Source organism: Epinephelus fuscoguttatus, linkage group LG17 (assembly GCF_011397635.1).
Source record: "Epinephelus fuscoguttatus linkage group LG17, E.fuscoguttatus.final_Chr_v1".
NCBI lineage: Eukaryota > Metazoa > Chordata > Actinopteri > Perciformes > Serranidae > Epinephelus > Epinephelus fuscoguttatus.
This window is the reverse complement of record NC_064768.1, coordinates 14,704,696-14,723,467: the sequence shown is the minus strand read 5'-3', so window position 1 is coordinate 14,723,467 and position 18,772 is coordinate 14,704,696. Positions and strand designations below refer to the sequence as shown.

At 40.9% G+C, this 18,772-nt stretch overlaps 2 protein-coding genes across 3 annotated transcripts in view; both read left to right on the top strand.

Moving 5' to 3' along the window:
- Nucleotides 1–500: 500 nt before the first annotated feature.
- Nucleotides 501–11,649, top strand: sall3b (spalt-like transcription factor 3b). Its single transcript, XM_049603235.1, has 4 exons — nt 501–1,336; nt 6,002–8,953; nt 9,056–9,399; nt 10,795–11,649. The coding sequence occupies exons 1-4, from the start codon at nt 1,255–1,257 to the stop codon at nt 11,185–11,187; spliced, it is 3,771 nt and encodes a 1,256-aa protein (XP_049459192.1). The 5' UTR covers nt 501–1,254; the 3' UTR covers nt 11,188–11,649.
- A 1,300-nt stretch (nt 11,650–12,949) lies between these two features.
- The window catches only part of atp9b (ATPase phospholipid transporting 9B), a 58,302-nt gene continuing 52,479 nt past the window's right edge, over nt 12,950–18,772 (top strand). The window contains exons 1-2 of one of the 2 annotated variants that reach the window (XM_049602205.1): nt 12,958–13,050; nt 13,508–13,579. In XM_049602205.1, the coding sequence (XP_049458162.1) occupies nt 13,572–13,579 (8 nt within the window). In that variant the 5' untranslated portion in view covers nt 12,958–13,050; nt 13,508–13,571. Of the gene's footprint in view, nt 13,051–13,507; nt 13,580–18,772 lie in introns of both variants that reach the window. The other variant, XM_049602204.1, reaches the window with a different exon arrangement.

Below are 18,772 nucleotides of genomic sequence, written 5' to 3'. Positions count from 1 at the left end.
GGACGTTTGAAACAAGAGTTTCGGGGTCCTCCACCAGAGAATATGTGCCTTATCAATTTATGGTGTAAATGTCTTTAATTTTATTTAAACAAAAACCTCTGCTAAACTTTTATGTCTTTATTGGTCGTGACAAATGCACGATCTAAATATTGAGGGAGACGCCTATGCTAGTAGGCCTAATTTTTCTTTCAGCACCCTGTTCTCAATAAACTCCAGATAACAGATCTGAGCCCAGGTTGGTTTACCCTCCACACATCCCTGATCATCACTCAGAGGAAGAGTTCTTTTCCAACTTAGAGACATTTTTCAGTCTATTGTGGCGCCAAATTGTGGGAGGTCGTAACAAATGAAGCAAGGGCTCCAACACCTCCTGTGGTATCCTGGCAGTAGCCTATCGCAGCCGGCTGAAGGGCATCTAATGATGGACCGGAGGCGGAGGCAACACGGAGAGCGCCGGTGCTTCGGATAAACCAGGGAGTCTCACTTCCGACAGCCACCAGTTTAAGATCGGACCTATCTGCGACCTGAGCGAGGTTTTTACGCACAAAGTTTGATTTTACGCACCTATTTAATCCGGCTTTCAACTTTTACGCAAGAATGACCTCTTCTAACGTGTCGATTGTGGACTTAACGCAGTGTTTTTGGACTCTGAACATAAAGCCTTTCCTCCTGTGGAAGGATAACTGCTCCTGCTAGTGTTGCTGTGTTGTCTTAAGTGTGTGTGTGTGTGTGTGTGTGTGAGGCGACAGATTCAACCGGGACACCCATCCATCTACCTGAGAATCAGCTCAAACTGGAGCGTCTCTTTTGACACGAACTCGTCAAAGAGCTCAGAAACAACTCGCTCTTAAACCTAAACAGACACCGAGATGCAGCATTTGACAAACTTAAAGCCAAGGCTACTCCAAAACGCATGAGCCACTCAGGTCGGACTGAACCATGTCGGAGGTGCTCGGAGTTGTGCGTAAAAGCAGCCGTACACCGGACAGGAAGTGAACTAATTATTATTAAACCCCATCCCTCATTTCCATATCTAGCGTGAGTTGGCTGGACCGCAGCCAATCACCCAGCGAAGGGCAGCAAGAGTCGTAAAAGCATTATCCTTCCTCCATCACAATTACACTGACATGCGCAATCTGCACGCGGGCATCAGCACCAGCCACCGCTCGCTTATTTCACCGACCCCGCTCCCTCTGAAGGGTCCCATTCGCTGCTTGTAGATGAGTCGGCGAAAGGCAGCAGAGAGAGATCAACATGTCCCGCCGCAAGCAAGCCAAACCGCAGCATCTCAGGTCAGAGGAGGAGGCGACACGGAGCGGACTCCTCTGCAGAAATGGTAGGTGTCCGGGAGGCTTTCAAACACTTTTACTGGCTTTACTTCAGCTGCTGGGAATAAACAACAACTATCATTTTAGAACAGCTTCATCTAAAGCATTTTTAAAAAGCGTGTTTAAGTAAAGGAATATGACAAAATTAACAAAGATGGTGTCTTTGGAAATGTATGAAAAGGTGGACGAACTCTATTCGGCAAATTAAACAAACGGATTTGGGTTAGTTTACTTCCTGTTTCTGTCTGACTCTTAATTATTTATTTTTTACATTTTAACATTATTTACTTTTCACACCTTATTTTGAAGCCGAATGAAACCTTGTTAGTATTCAAAAGTCCCCAAGAGTTGATCTCCTGGTCACGAAAAGGAAATTTAATTGCGCACATATTCAATACTTTTCATATTTTATTTGAAAAAAAAAAAAAAAAACATTCAGATTGATTGACTGAAAACTGAAGGCACCCTTCGGACTGTAGATGCAAACAAAACGATGGAACATCTCATGAATTAAATCATTTTCATATTTAATTTAATTTATGTATAACAGTTTTAGGGAGATGATTACCAACAAGGCCTGTGACTGTAAAATTCACCAAACTACAGAGTAAACAAATGGAAACAGCCACGAGGAAATGTATGTTAAGGGGTTTTTTTTTCTACAGATTATATTTGAGGTTATTGTGTGTTTTGGTTTGAGGCCTTCCTGTCAAAAACTTTCACATTTCAATGACATTTACATCATAAACCAGGAGAAAATAATCTGGGGAAAAATGTGGCCTCAAAGAAATTACTTTTATGATCCTAACAGTGTATTTACATGCACGAGGACTCATGTGTTTTACTCGTATACTTGATTAGCATCCCATATTTTCTGTACAAGTTATTTCATAAATAGGATGAAAAAGTAGAAAAAAAAGTAGATCAGATTTAATTGGTCTCAGCTTATTTTATCTCAATGTTTTACCCGGTGTGTGTAAAATAATAATTAAATCATCCTTGTACACGACTTGTAACTAGATATTCATCATATTGCCGGCCTATGTTATGGTACACCATAATATAATTTCTAATATTTTAATATTTAATTAAACAATTAAATGTTCTCCTCATATATGTGCAGGGAAGCCTGACTGTTATTTGAACCGTTAATCAACATGAACCAGTGAGCACTCAGTCACACCAGCACCAATATTTTAACAATAAATTCACTTTTAAACTGTTGGATGTGTGTTTATCCAAAAATTGACTGAATTTTAAACAGACTTTGGCCTGCGTTCTTTGAATTTGGTGCAAAGTCTTTGAAGAAAAAGGGCTCACCTGGTTTGAACTGACAGCTCATAAATCTAAATTAGTCTGAATTAATCTCATGTAATATGATTCATTTCATGTTTGTGTATTTATTTATATCACTTCAGTCACAGGCGCATTTCTCTAAAGCAAAAGGCCTGCAACACAAAGCCAGTTTCACACATTAATTCCAATCATTATCATCTCAGTTCTTGGTCCATGTTTGATTTATTTAGTTTTATTTGTGGCTGTGAAAAGGTGTCGAGTGTGGGACAGGCCTTCCTCACTCAGGCCCTCCCACCACCCTGCAGCCAGGCGGGGGGCTCCGCCACTCGGAGATGGGCTTTGATTGAGCCTGCTGACTTAACCTTTGTCAGCCTCACCCTGCGAGGGCCAAGTGCTCCATGTCTGGATCATAATACAATTAGTACATCTGAACCGTTGACCTCTGCAGCCTGGAGGTCACGCAGAGAGGCAAAGAGGCATTAACACTGAGGCTGAGAGTCTGTTTGCTTTTCAGCTGCAGCTTCACGATTTCTCTTTTTCTCCTCTCATCGCCAAACAAACCACACAGCAAGAAACAGACATAAATCTGTTTTCTGCTCCTGCCGTTATGGATGGAGCAAGGATGACATTTTGAAAGACATTTCTATCGGTGTTATTATACTTGGAAATATATTCAGAGCTTTAAATCAGAGCTGATCTTTTCTTTGTTTTTCCTGGAGATAAATCTCACAAAGTGCAGGCAAAATCCTGAGCTAAAACAGTGAAAGTGTTTTCGCTCCTGTGTTTGCTGAATCGCCTTGGTGATCTTCAGACCACCCACATGGTGAGCCAGCGACTCTGATTATTTACCTCTGACCAGTTTGACTTTCAAATAGATTTTACCCACTCAGCTGTGGTTACACTCTGCTTTCAGACACTAACAAAAAAAATTAAAATCAGTTTTCATTATCTCACATGGGAGACAGGTGGAAGCTAAAACCTGTAATGTATCAACAAACTTATTGCTAATTAATACATACACACACTGTGTGTGTTTGTGTGAGGATTTGTTGAGTGTACTGGTTGTAATTGTAAATACACCAGTCTGTGTTTAGCTTGAGCACACTGGGACTCATTCTTTCAGGTGGTGAAACATAGTGATAATCGGAGTGTATTGACTACACTTGGAGACACAATACACACACACACACACACACACATGCACACAAACACGTAAACTATGTGAACATACGGGAGCACTTACACACACATTCATGGTAAATTCAGCACAAACACGTGCACGCTTAATTGTCCACTTTTACTGCATTTAGGAACAAAGGTGCAGCACATATGTCGGCCACACACACACACGCAGTTTGCTGTTTTATTTTTTGATTAATGACAGTGTGGCAGAAATAAAATTATTTTTTCAAAAAGTAAGTCATTTATTGTCACATTGTAAACAGAAATGTTTGCGAAAATATTAAATGAAAAAAAATCTAAACCTCACAATATCTCGTCTTCAGCTTTTGGTCCTTTTTAAATAGTTATTGTTAAACTGGTGCAGGGAAGCCCGAGTGTATGTAACAACAATTTACTATTGATTTCCTCATATGTTTCCATCTGGTATTGCTGTCTGTTTCTTAATGGGCCAAAGCCTGAACAGATGCAACAGTGATTCTAAAGTGTGAAATCTTAAAGATAATCATCAAACAGACGGAAAAGAGAGTTTTATTGAAATGTGTTAGACATGTGATATGTGCTGCATACGGCATTTTTAACATTGGATTTAAAAAGTAACAGTGGGTTGACTTTGCAGTGCGTTAGGGATTAAAACAGCAAATTCAGATCTTATATCCTGTTCACATTCACATCATGGTATTTTGGATCTTTTATTGTTTTCCCCTGCTTGTGTTTTCTTGTAGATTTGGAGCTTGATGACATATAAAAGTGGCAAATTAGGTGTCAATTAAAGCTATTATTCACTACGTTGAGCTCTATCATGTGGATGAATACATTAGTTAAGTTTATTTTATTATTTGATTTGACAGGGACAGTGCATATTAATGGACACTGCTTTAAATACCCCAGAATTAGCCAAAACACTAGTTTTTATCTCTGACCCATACACAGATTTAAAATAGACTCCCTAAAAGTAAAAGAACAAAACAAAAAAAGTAAAATAAGACAAAATTATTGAAAAAGGTGCAAGCAGCAATTCAAACACTCATGAAACTGACAATTTACAGTACAACATATTGACATTAAAGATGATATAATTAAAAATGACATGACATCGATTGCATTGTGTTGTTGATGCAGAATCCCAGTTGTGTTCGTCTGGAGCAAAAACACAAGTTTATCAGTCTGAGCACAATTAATGATACAGTAATAATAATCTCTTTATAGCATGTTTCACACTGCTTATAATATCAAATGGCTGCGATGTTCTGCATAAAAACACACCACTAGAACAGGGAAGTATTTTACAGTTTAACTGCCAGCTGACCTCACAGCATCTGACTAAACTTCATGTTTTATGAAAAGTTTAGACAACTACAAACACGTTGCTGTGAACAAAATATAGAAAATGCACTTTTTTTGCATAAAGATGAGACACGGTACTGAAAAGTGAAAATGCTCACCAAAAAAAAAAATCAATATTCTGTATGGAATTTCATTATCTGTGTGAATGCACAATCGAGAGGTCAGATAACTTTATTGAACCTTATTGATTTTTGGGGAAGATTATTAACATCTGAAAACAGGGGGTGTGAGTTTTTGTCAACACTTTAAAGCAATGTCACTGGGGCCTGCTGCATTTTTACGATTGCAAGTGGTATCACAGAAACAAATTATTCATCTGCTGTTAACATTTAAATAGTAACAAAAACTTTGACTTAGATATAATATCATTTAAAATATTAATAAAGAAAAATAAGTGGCCGTTATTTGTAGTTAAAACTTCCCTTCAAGTTTCCTCTTAAGCAGCTTGATAGTTAGAAAAAGCATTTCCACACTGTGTATCAATATATAAATATATGCAGTATGTTTCTACAGTGTTTGGATTGGGTGACATATAGGAATATAAAATGTTTCCTTTACATCAAATGATCTGTAAATATATGTTTTACATCTTTTTATAAAAACCTTGTAATTCACCTCGACATGTTTGTTATCTCTGGACACTTTGAGATCGCTTGTGGAATTTCAAGTTCAGTGAGTTTGAACAATGCTTGTCCACACAACACGAGTTTGGAAAGATGGACTCACTGCTGTGTGTGTGTAGAGATTAATTACAATGTGATAGAGGAAAATTTGCCCCTCTGGTGAAATATCAGGACGATAAATTGTCAATTATGCATTCTTAATCTGTCTTTTTTTTTTCATGTTTTCAGGCATCGTGGAGGGCATGGACAGGGTGGAGAGCAATGGAGGCTGCCACAGCAGTGAGGAAACACACGTCTGTGACAAATGCTGTGCTGAGTTCTTCACTTGGACTGAACTGAGGGAACATCAGAAAGTCTGCACTGAGGATCCCTTGGTGCTGATAGTGAAGGACAACGAGGGGATGCCAGCTCCTGAGGAATCTCCTGTCGGACCTTCTCCAGTTCCTAGTGTGGCGTCCAGTGACTCGTCTGCAGTGGAGTCCACAGACGCTGGCTTTGAGCTTAATGACAATGACAGTCTGGACAATTTAGAGGAAGGCTTGGAGCATGATGAAGCCATGGAGCTTGAGCATCGCCCACAGGACACTACAACCTCAAGCCCTCAGCATCAAGATTCAGCTGAGTCCATTTCCCCTCAGATGCCAGCTGCTGGCAGCTATGGCATGCCGAGTACAAACGTGACGCTGGAGATCCTTCACAGCACCAGGGTGGCTGTCGCTCAGTTCTCCCAGGGGATCAGCAACAGCGGTACTGGAGGGAAGGCAGCTTCAGCAGCCATCCCGGTGATCCTGGAGCATCTTCTGGCTCTGCAGCAACAACAAGTCCACCAGCTGCAGCTTATTGAGCAGATCTGCAGCCAGGTAGCCATCATGAACAGACAGCCAACACAGGCAGCGTTAAACCCAGTCTCCAGATCTCTGTCTCTGGCACCTAACCCTTTCCCCTCTCAAAGCATCATCGCTCCTCCCATCCTGCCACTGTCAGGAACGATGCCCTCAGCCATCAATGGACAGGCTGCTGTTTCCTTGTCCTCTGTGCTTGACAAGTCACAAAGTCTCCCCTCACAAACTGTATGTGGGCAGTCCAACTGTAGAGATGTAACATGTACCTCAGCTTCCTCGGAAAATTCAACCCCATCGCTCTCCAGCTGCAGCAGCAGGATCTCCACTTTACTGCCACACACCAACAGCATTAGCTGTACTCAGACACTGAGCTCCTCCAGCCAGCTCCCCCTGGCGCAGAGCAGCCTCCTCAGCTCATCCTCCAGCCTGCCATTTCTACCTCAGAGCCCCCCCAGCAGCGTCATTTTCCCCAACCCCTTGGCGAGCATAGCCGCCACAGCTAATGCACTTGACCCTCTCTCAGCCCTCATGAAGCACAGGAAAGGGAAACTGCCTAACGTGCCCTTGTTCGAGACGAAGCCCAGCCCGGAGGAGCCCTTCTTCAAGCATAAATGCAGGTTCTGTGCCAAAGTGTTTGGCAGTGACAGCGCTCTGCAGATCCACCTGCGCTCCCATACAGGAGAGCGGCCCTTCAAATGCAACATCTGCGGCAACCGCTTTTCCACAAAAGGGAACTTAAAGGTGCACTTCCAGAGGCACAAAGAGAAATATCCTCATGTTCAGATGAACCCGTACCCGGTGCCAGAATATCTAGACAATGTGCCAACAAGTTCTGGGATTCCCTATGGAATGTCCATCCCTCCAGAAAAACCTGTCTCCTCATGGCTGGACAGCAAACCTGTTGTAGCAACTCTGCCAGCCACTATGGGTCTTCCTCTTTCCTCCACTATTACCAGTATCGGAGGCTCAAATGACCCTGTAAGTGTAACACCATCCGTTAAATCTCCCTACCAGCCAGCTCCTGGTGAATGTGTATCTTTGTCACCTAACCACAGAGGCAGTGAGGCTCATTTCTCTCCTGTTTCAGAGTCTCCGCAGTCAAACCGTGAGACAGAAGCGTCCAATATACTGAAAACAGAGGGGGTACACCTGCCCCAGAACTGCTCCCTGAGACTGAGAGCCAACCCGGTAATAGATGCAAGCAGCACTATGATCCCATCTGTGACCACCACGCCTGAACCCGTCACCTCAGCGTCCCCTGTCTCCAACTCTCCACCTCTCTCGTTCAACTCGGACGAAACTAAATTCCCAACCAGTGGTTTCCTGGACTCTATGCAAACATCTGAAACCTCAAAGCTTCAGCAGCTGGTGGAGAACATTGACAAAAAGATTACAGACCCCAACCAGTGTGTCCTCTGTCACCGCGTCCTCAGCTGTCAGAGTGCGCTGAAGATGCACTACCGCATTCACACCGGGGAGAGGCCCTTCAAATGTAAAGTGTGCGGCAGGGCTTTCACCACCAAAGGCAACCTGAAGACTCACATTGGTGTTCACAGAGAAAATCCCCCAGTTCAGGTGCAACACTCGTGTCCCATTTGCCAGAAGAAGTTCACCAACGCTGTCGTGCTTCAGCAGCACATCCGCATGCACATGGTCGGACAGATTCCAGACTCGACCCTGGTGGACGGGCTGCAGGAGACAGATGGCGATGTCTCCTTCAATGAGAGGAACTTTGACAGTCTCAGTAGCAATGACAATGACCTCACTGATGATATTTCAATGGAGGATGATAATGATGAAGAGGAAGAGGAGGTAGAAAATATGGAGGAAGTTGTAAACCCATCTAAACCCTTAATCTCTGAATGTAACTCTCCTCCTAAGTCCTCCGTTGTTTCAAGTATAGCTGCACTGGAGAACCAAATGAGGATGATTGACTCGACTGTAAGCCTGACCAACTCCTTCAGTATAAAGTCCCTAACAAATGGTTGTAATGACAGCAGCCATCACAACGTTAAATGCTCTTTATCAGAGAAAAAGGTGGAGCATTGCAGCCTAAATAGCCCGAATGTGTCAGAATCCTCCAGTTCACCTCGTGTATCAGTGTCTCCCATTCAAAGCAACTCAGAAGGCATGACGATCAAATCACCCACAGTGAGCAGCAACAGGCCAGAATCCCAAGAGCCTTTGGCAGCATCAGTGAAGAGAGAGCAATCTGAGTCCCCTAACTCTGCATCAGCAGCTGCAGTGGCCCAAGAGCTGAGAGGGATACAGGCCAGCAAGCTGTGCGTGAAAGAGGAGACTCCTTATAGTATGTCATTCCAACTGAGCAGAGAAAGAGGTACATTTAGTGTTAAAATGAAAATGCTCATAGCCTACTAAAGTTGTTTGAATAATGTTTCAGTATGATGGGGAAAACCTTATTTCTGCATTCTCATTTCAGCTGCAGGTCAAAGCATTCCCAGCCTGGTTACCAGCACGTCATCAGGCCTGATAAAAACCGAGGTGAATGGTCACAGTCAACCCCACAACCCTTCCGAAGGACAGCACCCACCATTCAGCATTCACATCCCCCCGGCTTATGCATCCGTTGGCAGCCCAGGAATGACTTCCCTGCTCGGCCCTGCTCCTCCTCGTCGGACACCGAAGCAGCACAACTGCAACGTCTGTGGGAAGAACTTCTCATCGGCCAGCGCCTTGCAGATCCATGAGCGCACACACACCGGAGAGAAACCGTTTGTCTGCACCATCTGCGGCAGAGCTTTCACCACGAAAGGGAATCTTAAGGTAGATAAAGGAGGTTTTTCTCCAGGATGTTTTTCTCTTTCTCTCTTTAGATTCAAGCTTTGTTGCCATATTTAATGATAAATATCTGCCTTTTGTAAAGTATTAGATGATCCACTTCCTGGGTCTGTCTTACAGTATGTTAATGCAGGCAGCATATGGCAACAAGATAACCTCCCATGTTCACTTACATCAATATTCTCTGTGTCTTCACTAACAAACATAGAAACATAGAAAGCAAAGCCAGTTTGTAAATTGTAAGTGTTGTTAAACTTCCTGTTAAAACACAGGTCATTCTGCTTTTATCAAAATGTGTACAAACTTTACATTACAACATATTTACTCATAATAATACAAGTATACTTTAGCAAAAGTAAGAAAATTAGCAACACTTGCAGTGTTAATGGGCACCTTTCAAAATAAAAGCAGTCTATGCTTAATCCACATAAGATTCAATAGCATTCAATAGTCAGTCATTTCTAATAAGAATTATAATAATTAAGTGCCCCATCTGTCCTATGATGTTTTTTCTCGGTCTTTTCCTCTCCACTAAAATAGATGAATACCCCCCATCCGCCAACACCAAAAAAATTGTTTAATGTTTTTTTTTTTTTTTTTTGCTTGTTTGCTTTTTTGAATGTCTATAACATGTCTGCTCTTGACCACAAGTCTCTGCTAGTTGCAATATCTATAGAAAATTTGAAATAATGATAACGCCATCAGTCATCTGACTTCATCTTTAAAATGGTTTATTGTACATTTTGTCTCTTTTTTTGGCAAATTACCTGCAATCAAAATACAAGTGTAGGGAGGTCAAGAGAGAGTCTGTAACCATAACTGTACAAAAGTGTACAAAAAAAGCAATTATGTTTAATGGATAGTGAAAAGGCTACCAGATGTTGCTGGGCGAGGGAGACAAAGCGAGTGTGGAAAGAAACGCAAATGATTTAAAAGGCACGGGATCATTTACACATTATCAGGTGTGTTTTATTAACAAGATATCAATACTTAATTTTTAAATATCACAGTTATCGTCAATACCGGTATATCATGACGACCCAAGCTGCAACTTACAATTATTTTCCCAACTGATTAGTCTGCTGATTATTCTCTCATCAATCAGTTGATTATTTTGTTCACAAAATGTCAGAAATAATTTAAAATGTGCATCACAGTTTCCCAAAGCGACATCTTCAAATTGATTTTTTTTGTCGAGTCATAAGCCCCAACCCGAGGATATTTCAATTTAATGTCATATAAGACAAAGAAGAATAGGGAGGATAAAGCCCCAGTTGAATGTAGTGGGCTTAGTGTTCACTGAGACCACTCATGTTACACACGTTTACATTTCGAAATAAGATCAGTCACCAAATCTAATATCTTGTATGTCATTTTCAGGTTCATATGGGAACTCACATGTGGAACAACGCACCAGCCAGGAGAGGCCGGCGGCTGTCAGTAGAGAACCCCATGGCGCTGCTGGGTGGAGAGGCAGCGAAGTTTGGGGAGATGTTTCAGAAGGACCTGGCAGCTCGAGCGATGAATGTAGACCCTGGATTTTGGAACCGCTATGCGACAGCTATCGCCAACAGCCTGGCCACGAAGAACAACGAGATCTCAGTGATTCAGAACAGGGGCATCTCTCAGCTTCACCCTCTGACTGCAGGCATGGACAGAGTGAGCACTGCAGGAAGTCCAATAACCAGTCTAACCAAGGCAGGCATGGACCTGGGAAATAATAGGCATTTTTCAATGCTGATTGATGACAGCAAAGAAATTGGAATCAACTGAAAATAAAAAAGATGAATGGAGACGTAATACTTATGCAATCTATTATGGACATTAAAATATTTGTAAAACATCTTGTTTGTTCTTATGTATTATATATAGACTTGAAAAAGAACTTTTTATCAATTGAGAGAGAATAGTAGGGAATTCACATTTTGCTATTTTACTTTGCCGTCATTTGTGAATGTTTTTTTTTTCTATACATTAAAGAAGTTTAACTTGTACCTGAGAGAATTCATAAGGTGCTCAGACATATGGTTGCTCTGAAGAAGGGAACGATATGTTCAAATCAATAATGCAAAGAGTCTGTTATCTCCTCTGGACAGCTGCCCAGTGCTGCTAGCTGGTGCAAAGCACAAACCATGCCCGTACATACCCACAATTACCAATTGCAGTGAGCTATTGTCAATGTTATGATGAGAAATTGTCATTCTTAAACAACAGTTGGACTGAATAAAAACTAGAACAAACAGTCTGTATGTTCACTTCACAACCTCACTGTATAAAAACGGAGAAGAGCTTACTAATTTCACACAGTGCTTGATAGAAATTACATCAAAGTAAAAAGTTACACATAGACTGTGCTCTTTCATTTCATGCTTCAATTCATGCTTCTCCATAACTTCTTTTGCCAGCTTTACCTCTCTTTTGAATTCATGCATTAAGTACGTAAGTAAGCATTTTTTTCCCCTGCAAACAAACAATTTCTGGATAACGGTAAACATGACGGGTCAAGCGTGTGCAGATGTGCATTCATACACAAAATGCATATGTCAACACGTTTTTGTGTCTTCTTTATCTTTTTTTGGTTTTTCTTGTAGGCCTGCAGCAAAACTGCACCCTTCTCAGTAATAATAATAATAATAATAATAATAATAATAATAATAATAATAATAATAACTTAAGAATATATATGTCCAGGGTGTATATATGGTGCAATCACTTTTCAGTTTGCACAAGCATAAATTAGCCTAGTTCTGATTAAATTTGTGTGTTTTTTTTAATTCATCTTTTTTAATCATCGCTTTCTGATATTAATAAACTTCATGATATAACTGATGCACATCCTGCTGCATATCGGCACTATGAGCCACTATGAATACAGACAGGTACTTTTCAAAGACTACCTCATCCTTTATTGGGAGCACCATCATGAAGTGGAAGTTTTTCAGATCCAGATTTCCTCGGAAATGGGCGTTGCAAATTATTTTGGGAAAAACACACCAATTTAAAACTTATTAAGCTGATATATCTGAAATATTATCTGGCACTTCAATGAAAAATAAACAAGTGGTTAGCTTTGGGCTTGTTGATAAGAATAAGGGTGGGTTTAGGGAGGACTTAAACTTTTTAGGGAGGATTTAACTTTTCTAACTATATGGAAAATCAGTCAAGGGTCACTTATGAGCTTTTGCGGAGCTTTCAACCGCATCTCACGGTCCTTATCATCATTTGCCCTAAATTCATGCTCTTCGGATCACTCATGTTTCGTTCCGGACCCTCGGAAAGCGGAAATTCCCTATAGTTACATTCAATAAGGCCCGCTTTTCGTAAGTAGACACATTCTTTGTTAGTTTAAATTAGTTTAAAAAATTCAATGCCCACGCACTACGTTGTGCTGCACCAACAGAATAACGTAAAAATGGAAAATACGCGAAAAATACGAATCTCTCCAGTCTTATATCTCGCATTTCAGTGCTCCTACTTTTCCGCACAGTAAGTGAACGCAGCATACATCCCAAGCGTTTTTTTAACGTGACGTCAGAATGTGTACTGCCCAGCCAAGATGGCTGACAGCATCCCGTTAAATCCGGTGCGGAAGAACTCGAAGAGAATCCCGTATTACAACTCAGCCAGACTTTCAAGGTATGGAGAGGCTAGTGGGCCTATTGTTTCAGTCGCGTACTAAAGAAAGAGCTGTTTGTCTGACATGTTCACATTTAGCTGTCTCGCCCGCTCCCGGGGTCCGTGTTTGTGTTCTGGTCGTGGCTGTTAGCTTGTACAGCTAGCACCGCTTCTGACAGCCCCTTTTGACATTTTCTCCGTTTGACAGCTGCTTCGTTTGCTCACACCATCATTCATAAAGCTAAAAAACCATCTCATATTCATTCTGCCTTTACTAGGCCAATACCACAAACTCTATAACGTCCTAGTGTGCGTTATGTAGTGATAGTTATCTGTTGACCACTGCATCGCTCAGTCCCCTCCTGGCATTTAATTTAAAGTCACATGATAGCTCCTCTGCGTTAAACAAGTTCGTCACATGTTATTAAAGTGTTGTTGGTTACTGTAGCATTCATTTACCAGCTTGTTCATTTTTCAGACTGGACGAGGCTGAGCTATAAAAGCCCTCAGGGTCAGGAATGGACAGGAAGTGAACTAGTCGCATGACCAGGTACCTTTAGACCAAGTGGTAGGATGTTACTGAATGTTTACACAGTTTGAGTATGTGTAATTGGTAGCCCATTACAATGTACATACCGAAATTGGCTCTGCATATAAGCAGTTCCTGTTGAGTTGCGATGGTGTTTATTTACCTCACATTCAAATTTAGATCACAAGAGAAACACCTGCCTTTCTGTTTTCCCTTCTCTTGGTTTCAGTAATAAAATTCATGTGACAGTTTATTGGGCCATGTGAGTAATATGTCTGACCTCACAGTGCAGATCACACTGCTGGGTCAGCTACAGAGCAGTGATCCTGAAGCTGGTAAAGCCACACTACTAAAGCTTTTCCACCGACACAGGAAGCAATTGTTGGCAATGATGCCTGTGCTGCACCGGAGAGCCAGCAAACCTTTTTACAAACCAGCCCACGTCTCTACTAGATTTAGAGTTGAATTATTATGTAATCAGGTGTGGGAGTTCTATAGCAAGGAACACTATGGCTATTAATGTACCTTGTTGGCAAGCCCCAGCAGTGTGTAAACACAACACAAAACAGTGATGAGAAGTTGGTGGTTGCCTCAAGCACAGTGGTTGCTGAAGTCAGAGATTCAAGAGTTGATTTGCAGGTTTTGAGCCAAATCCAGCAGGTTCCTGCTCTATCTAACACCCATTCTAAGTATTCAATATGTGTAATCCCTTCAGTCTACAGGGCTTGTCTTTTTAAAAATTCCACTTGTTGTAGAGACTCTCCTCATATTTAGGTATAGCTCTTAGCTTTTCTTTGCAAACTATCGGTTGATCTTTCTTCTGTCTTGATACCTGCTAAGTAAAACTATCCTGTTTTCTCTCATACAGAATAGTTTTGCTCTAACCTTTTTTTTCCATTACTTTTTGTTAGGTTGTCTTTTAAAGAACAGGCATAAGTGCCAAGCGGACATAAAAACACACTTAAGCTAATCTACATATACACACATGTATACGCATACACACATACATATATACACACGTGTGTATAAACACGCACTTCTGTATATGTACACATTCTAATCAACCTATACTGATTCTGCACTTAGAGGAAAGGGAAATTATTTTAGCTTTGGAAATATGCCCATAATACATTGCTACTATACAAAAGTCAGGCCTTATAGTTGACACGTGGGTAAGTCATTTTTACCTATTTTCATTAAAAATATCAATTTGGATTTTTAGTTTAAATGTAATTCTCCCCATCGTGTACATATTATAGACTAAGTCGATCCACTTATTTTAGCTATTTTCTTGTCAAAGCATTTTTACATGCTACTAAGAACACCCTTAACAAGTATGTATCTTGCTTTGCAACGTGATGCTCCTCTAGATCATTGAGGTACATTATTTTCAATTTGAATTTAAAAACTGCTTCCAGGTCACTGTGTACACTCCTAAAAATGGAGACACAGAGGGGCAATTCCAGAAAATGTGGAAATGGTTTGCCACTGTGCTTCCACAGGCCCTCCAGCAGGCAGTCTGATTAGAATAGTTAGTCTTATGGTTTTGCTCTAATCGTAAGCCATTTTCCTCTCTCCTTTCTGCTCACTATCTTTCGAATTGCAGTGCTTTTCGCTTTTCAGTTTATATGGTGACAACATAAACCCACTCTCAACATCATCTACTTCTTGGTTCTGCACTAGCTGAAATAGGGCTTGGAATGGAGCCAGTTTTACATGCTGTGATCCATCATTTTGTGGCAGATACACTTTTAGCAAATTTAGATTCAGTTAAAAATAACCATTATCTGCATCTTTATGGTGGAAATAACATTAACGTTGACCTTCACGACCACCTTATACTCATGTTTTCACTGTTCACATCTTGTTTGTCTAGTTTAGCAGAATTTGTCACTGTAAGTTGCCTTGCATTGAGTGTGTTAATGTTCTTTGTGCATGTACGTACTGTACTGTAAGACTCTATGAATGTATATTGTGTTGTGTGTGATGTCATGTGCTAGATTAAATCACTTGATCCTCCCATTCTCAGCAAACTCACACCCTCCCACATGGAATTCATACCGTCAGAGCTGCGTGACTTTCAGAGTTTTCAGCTATATTCTCTGCTGTAAAAGTTACTCCGCCAAAATATGTTTTTAAAAAGCACTCTGTTGGGGCGCTGGTGGCTTACTGGCAGAGCAGGCGCCCCATGTACAAGGCTGTTGCCGCAGCGGCCCGGGTTCGAATCCAGCCTGTGGCCCTTTGCTGCATGTCATCCCCCTCTCTCTCTCTCCCCCTTCACGCTTACCTGTCCTGTCCAATAAAGGCAAAATGGCCAAAAAAAAAAAAAAAAAAAAAAAAAGCACTCTGTTATTACAGATATATTTATATGGGCAAATAAAACTGATAGGATTTGAAATAAAAGTTTCACAGACTGTTTCTCAAATCAGATGGAGAATTAAATGCTCCAAATTTAGAATTAAATCATCTCATCACCCAAATATTTTATTTAAAAGAAAAAAAAGTTATTGCCTGCAAATGTTTTCAAAACAATTCTGTGCCGAGCAATGCAGAATCTTTCATGCACATGGAATGTTTTAAACAAAATGTTGATCTCCTTTCACTCAGACAACAGCGGAGGAAATAATAATTTGCTAATAATTTTGTTGGTGCTTTTACAGAATTTTATGATAATCAAACTAAAAAACAGTATCTGTAATAAACTTTTGAAAGATGGACTTGGAGAGACCAAACATCTGGGGAGAGGAAATGCTTGAATTCAACAGCGTTATTACAGTTAATAATAAGATTAATCTGTGGTTAGTCCAATATAAATATTGTAAGATAATCAGACTTCATTACTTATTTTAATGTTTGCATTGCTGACAAGATTAGAGATCTGGGCACAGATTCAGAATTACTCAACAAAATGCACTGTATAAATATTACAGTTGTACCGCTGGGATCTGCATTATAAATAGCACTACAGACCGAGTATTGCCTGCTTTCTGGGATTGTTGTGAAAGGTTATTAGGCTTTTGTTTGACTGGGGTCAAACTTTCATCTTTCAGGCTAACCCACATGATGTAGTGAGATAATGAAATGTGTTAATAAAGTAAGAGCTGGGAATCCTCAAACTATCCAGTATGTGTCCCGAGTAATCGTGGTGCAGAGCCTTACTGAAGGTGTTTCTCACAGTCCACACTGGATAACATGTTGCAAGGATAGATAACACGTTGTTTTAAGACTGAAAGTCCTCTTGATTACTGGGGTATCATTATCTCTGGTTCTTGAACTTAAATTGCAGGAGTTGTCAGCTGTAAAAGAAAATCAGGTTGCACCAGTTTCTGTAAGTTTTGCTTTGGCATGTTGAGCAGCTCTGGAGGGCCGTGTCACTGAGAACTAAGATCAGAATGCCGCTGATGTTAGTTTTATGTTTGTTCACATGTTCATTTTCTTTTTTTAAATACAAGACATCCATTCATGTACAGCAGAGTGACTTTTCAGCCTGCTGATATACCCGAGTTTTCGAAATTTAGATTTTCTTTTGGGCAGCCTACCCAGTAGATACCCAATAGATCTGCCACCACCCAAACATATTTTCTGTATTTATTATATTTTCCTTTAAAGGGCCAGTGTGTAAAATGGGTTGAAAACAGTGACAGTGGTCAAATTCTAGATTGCAGGGCTCACTCACTCACCCCTCCCATCGGGTAAATGACGGCGGCCTCGTGGGGACAAAAAGCCTTGCGCACGAGTTTTTCAGGAGTAGGTCTATCTAGCCACGAGGTGAATGTTTATTTAGAAATCTAAACCATGTTACGATATTGTAATGAATCCCTCATGAGCAGGAGACCAGAGGAGCGTTCGGGAAAAAGGCCAGTTTATTTTAGCACTCCAAAAACTCTGGTAACACTCCAGGGGGTAAAAGACTCCGTCCCAAACTCTGACTCTTCTAGCGTAACAGACACACATCATACACACATACTTGTTTACCATGCTGAGTGGGCACCCCTCCCCTCTCTACTCCACCAACCTCCAGCCCGCACACTGACTGACAGCGTAGCCTGTCAACAGAGCTCAGCTGTTTATTTAGCCTAGCAATATCTCCGGACTATAGTAGCTGCAATGGATGACTTTGAACGCGATTTTGAAGAGTTTCTTGTAGCGGACACAGACCCAGAGCCATACCTGTTTGAGCCGGAGCATACAGATGAGGAACTCCATGTGTTTGATGCTGAGCGGGCGAGAAGAGAGGCTGAATGCACAGAATGGGATTCGGTGCTACCATCGTTGGGGAGATATATCATCAGGAGGAAAAGCACCGCAGGGAGTGCATCACAAGAACTGAAGTTGCGTCTTCTTTTCCTCGTAGATGACGGTTCGGGTTCATTCTCTCCTGTTGCGTGGTAAGAGTGGTCCATTTGCAAACTTTATAACTAAAAAAACTTTTCACTACTCTCTATCGACGAACTACTAACTCTCTCTGCTGTTTCCTCCTCCTTCTTCCTTCCTTCCTTCCGCTGTCTTCGTTGGTTCATTTATACACGCGAAACGTGTTCTCTGGCTGGCTGGATTGTCCGCTCTGTCTGCTGTACATACATGGCGGTGCAAGATGGCGACCTCTCTAAAGCAAGGCCCTTGCTATATATATATGTATATATATATATATATAAAAGCATAATTATAAGGCTACAAAAACCAAACAAATTTTATTTTATAGCAATTATACACTTATATAAACATATTAATGGGTAGAATATTCAGATTCAGATTCAGATTGACAATAAACCATGCCAAATATTACACACTGGCCCTTTAAGAAGTCTGAAAAATGAAATTTAATGTGCATATAGTACTGATTGAAACCTTCCCAGAATTGTTCATTTTCATGCAGTTGAATAAAATGGAAAAGTAAGTTAAAATCACAAATCAGCTTGAATGTACGTATGTTCTGCAGTCAGCTTTCAAGTGTTGGATGTTAAAGCTCCCAGCCATAAATAACTAACCTGTGAGAAACTCTGTATTCACAGGGCAGTAAAACACTTAAGTACAAAATCTACAATGTATATATGTGCACCGCTGTTGTTTAGTTAATTATGCTTCATTCACAGCTGGGGTGTTACTTTTATCATCAGTCTCTGGCTTTTGTCATATTCACACTCTGTGTGCTGAAAACACAGAAACTTTCATCAGCAAATATTCAGTGAGTCTCAACACCTGCAGTCACCACCT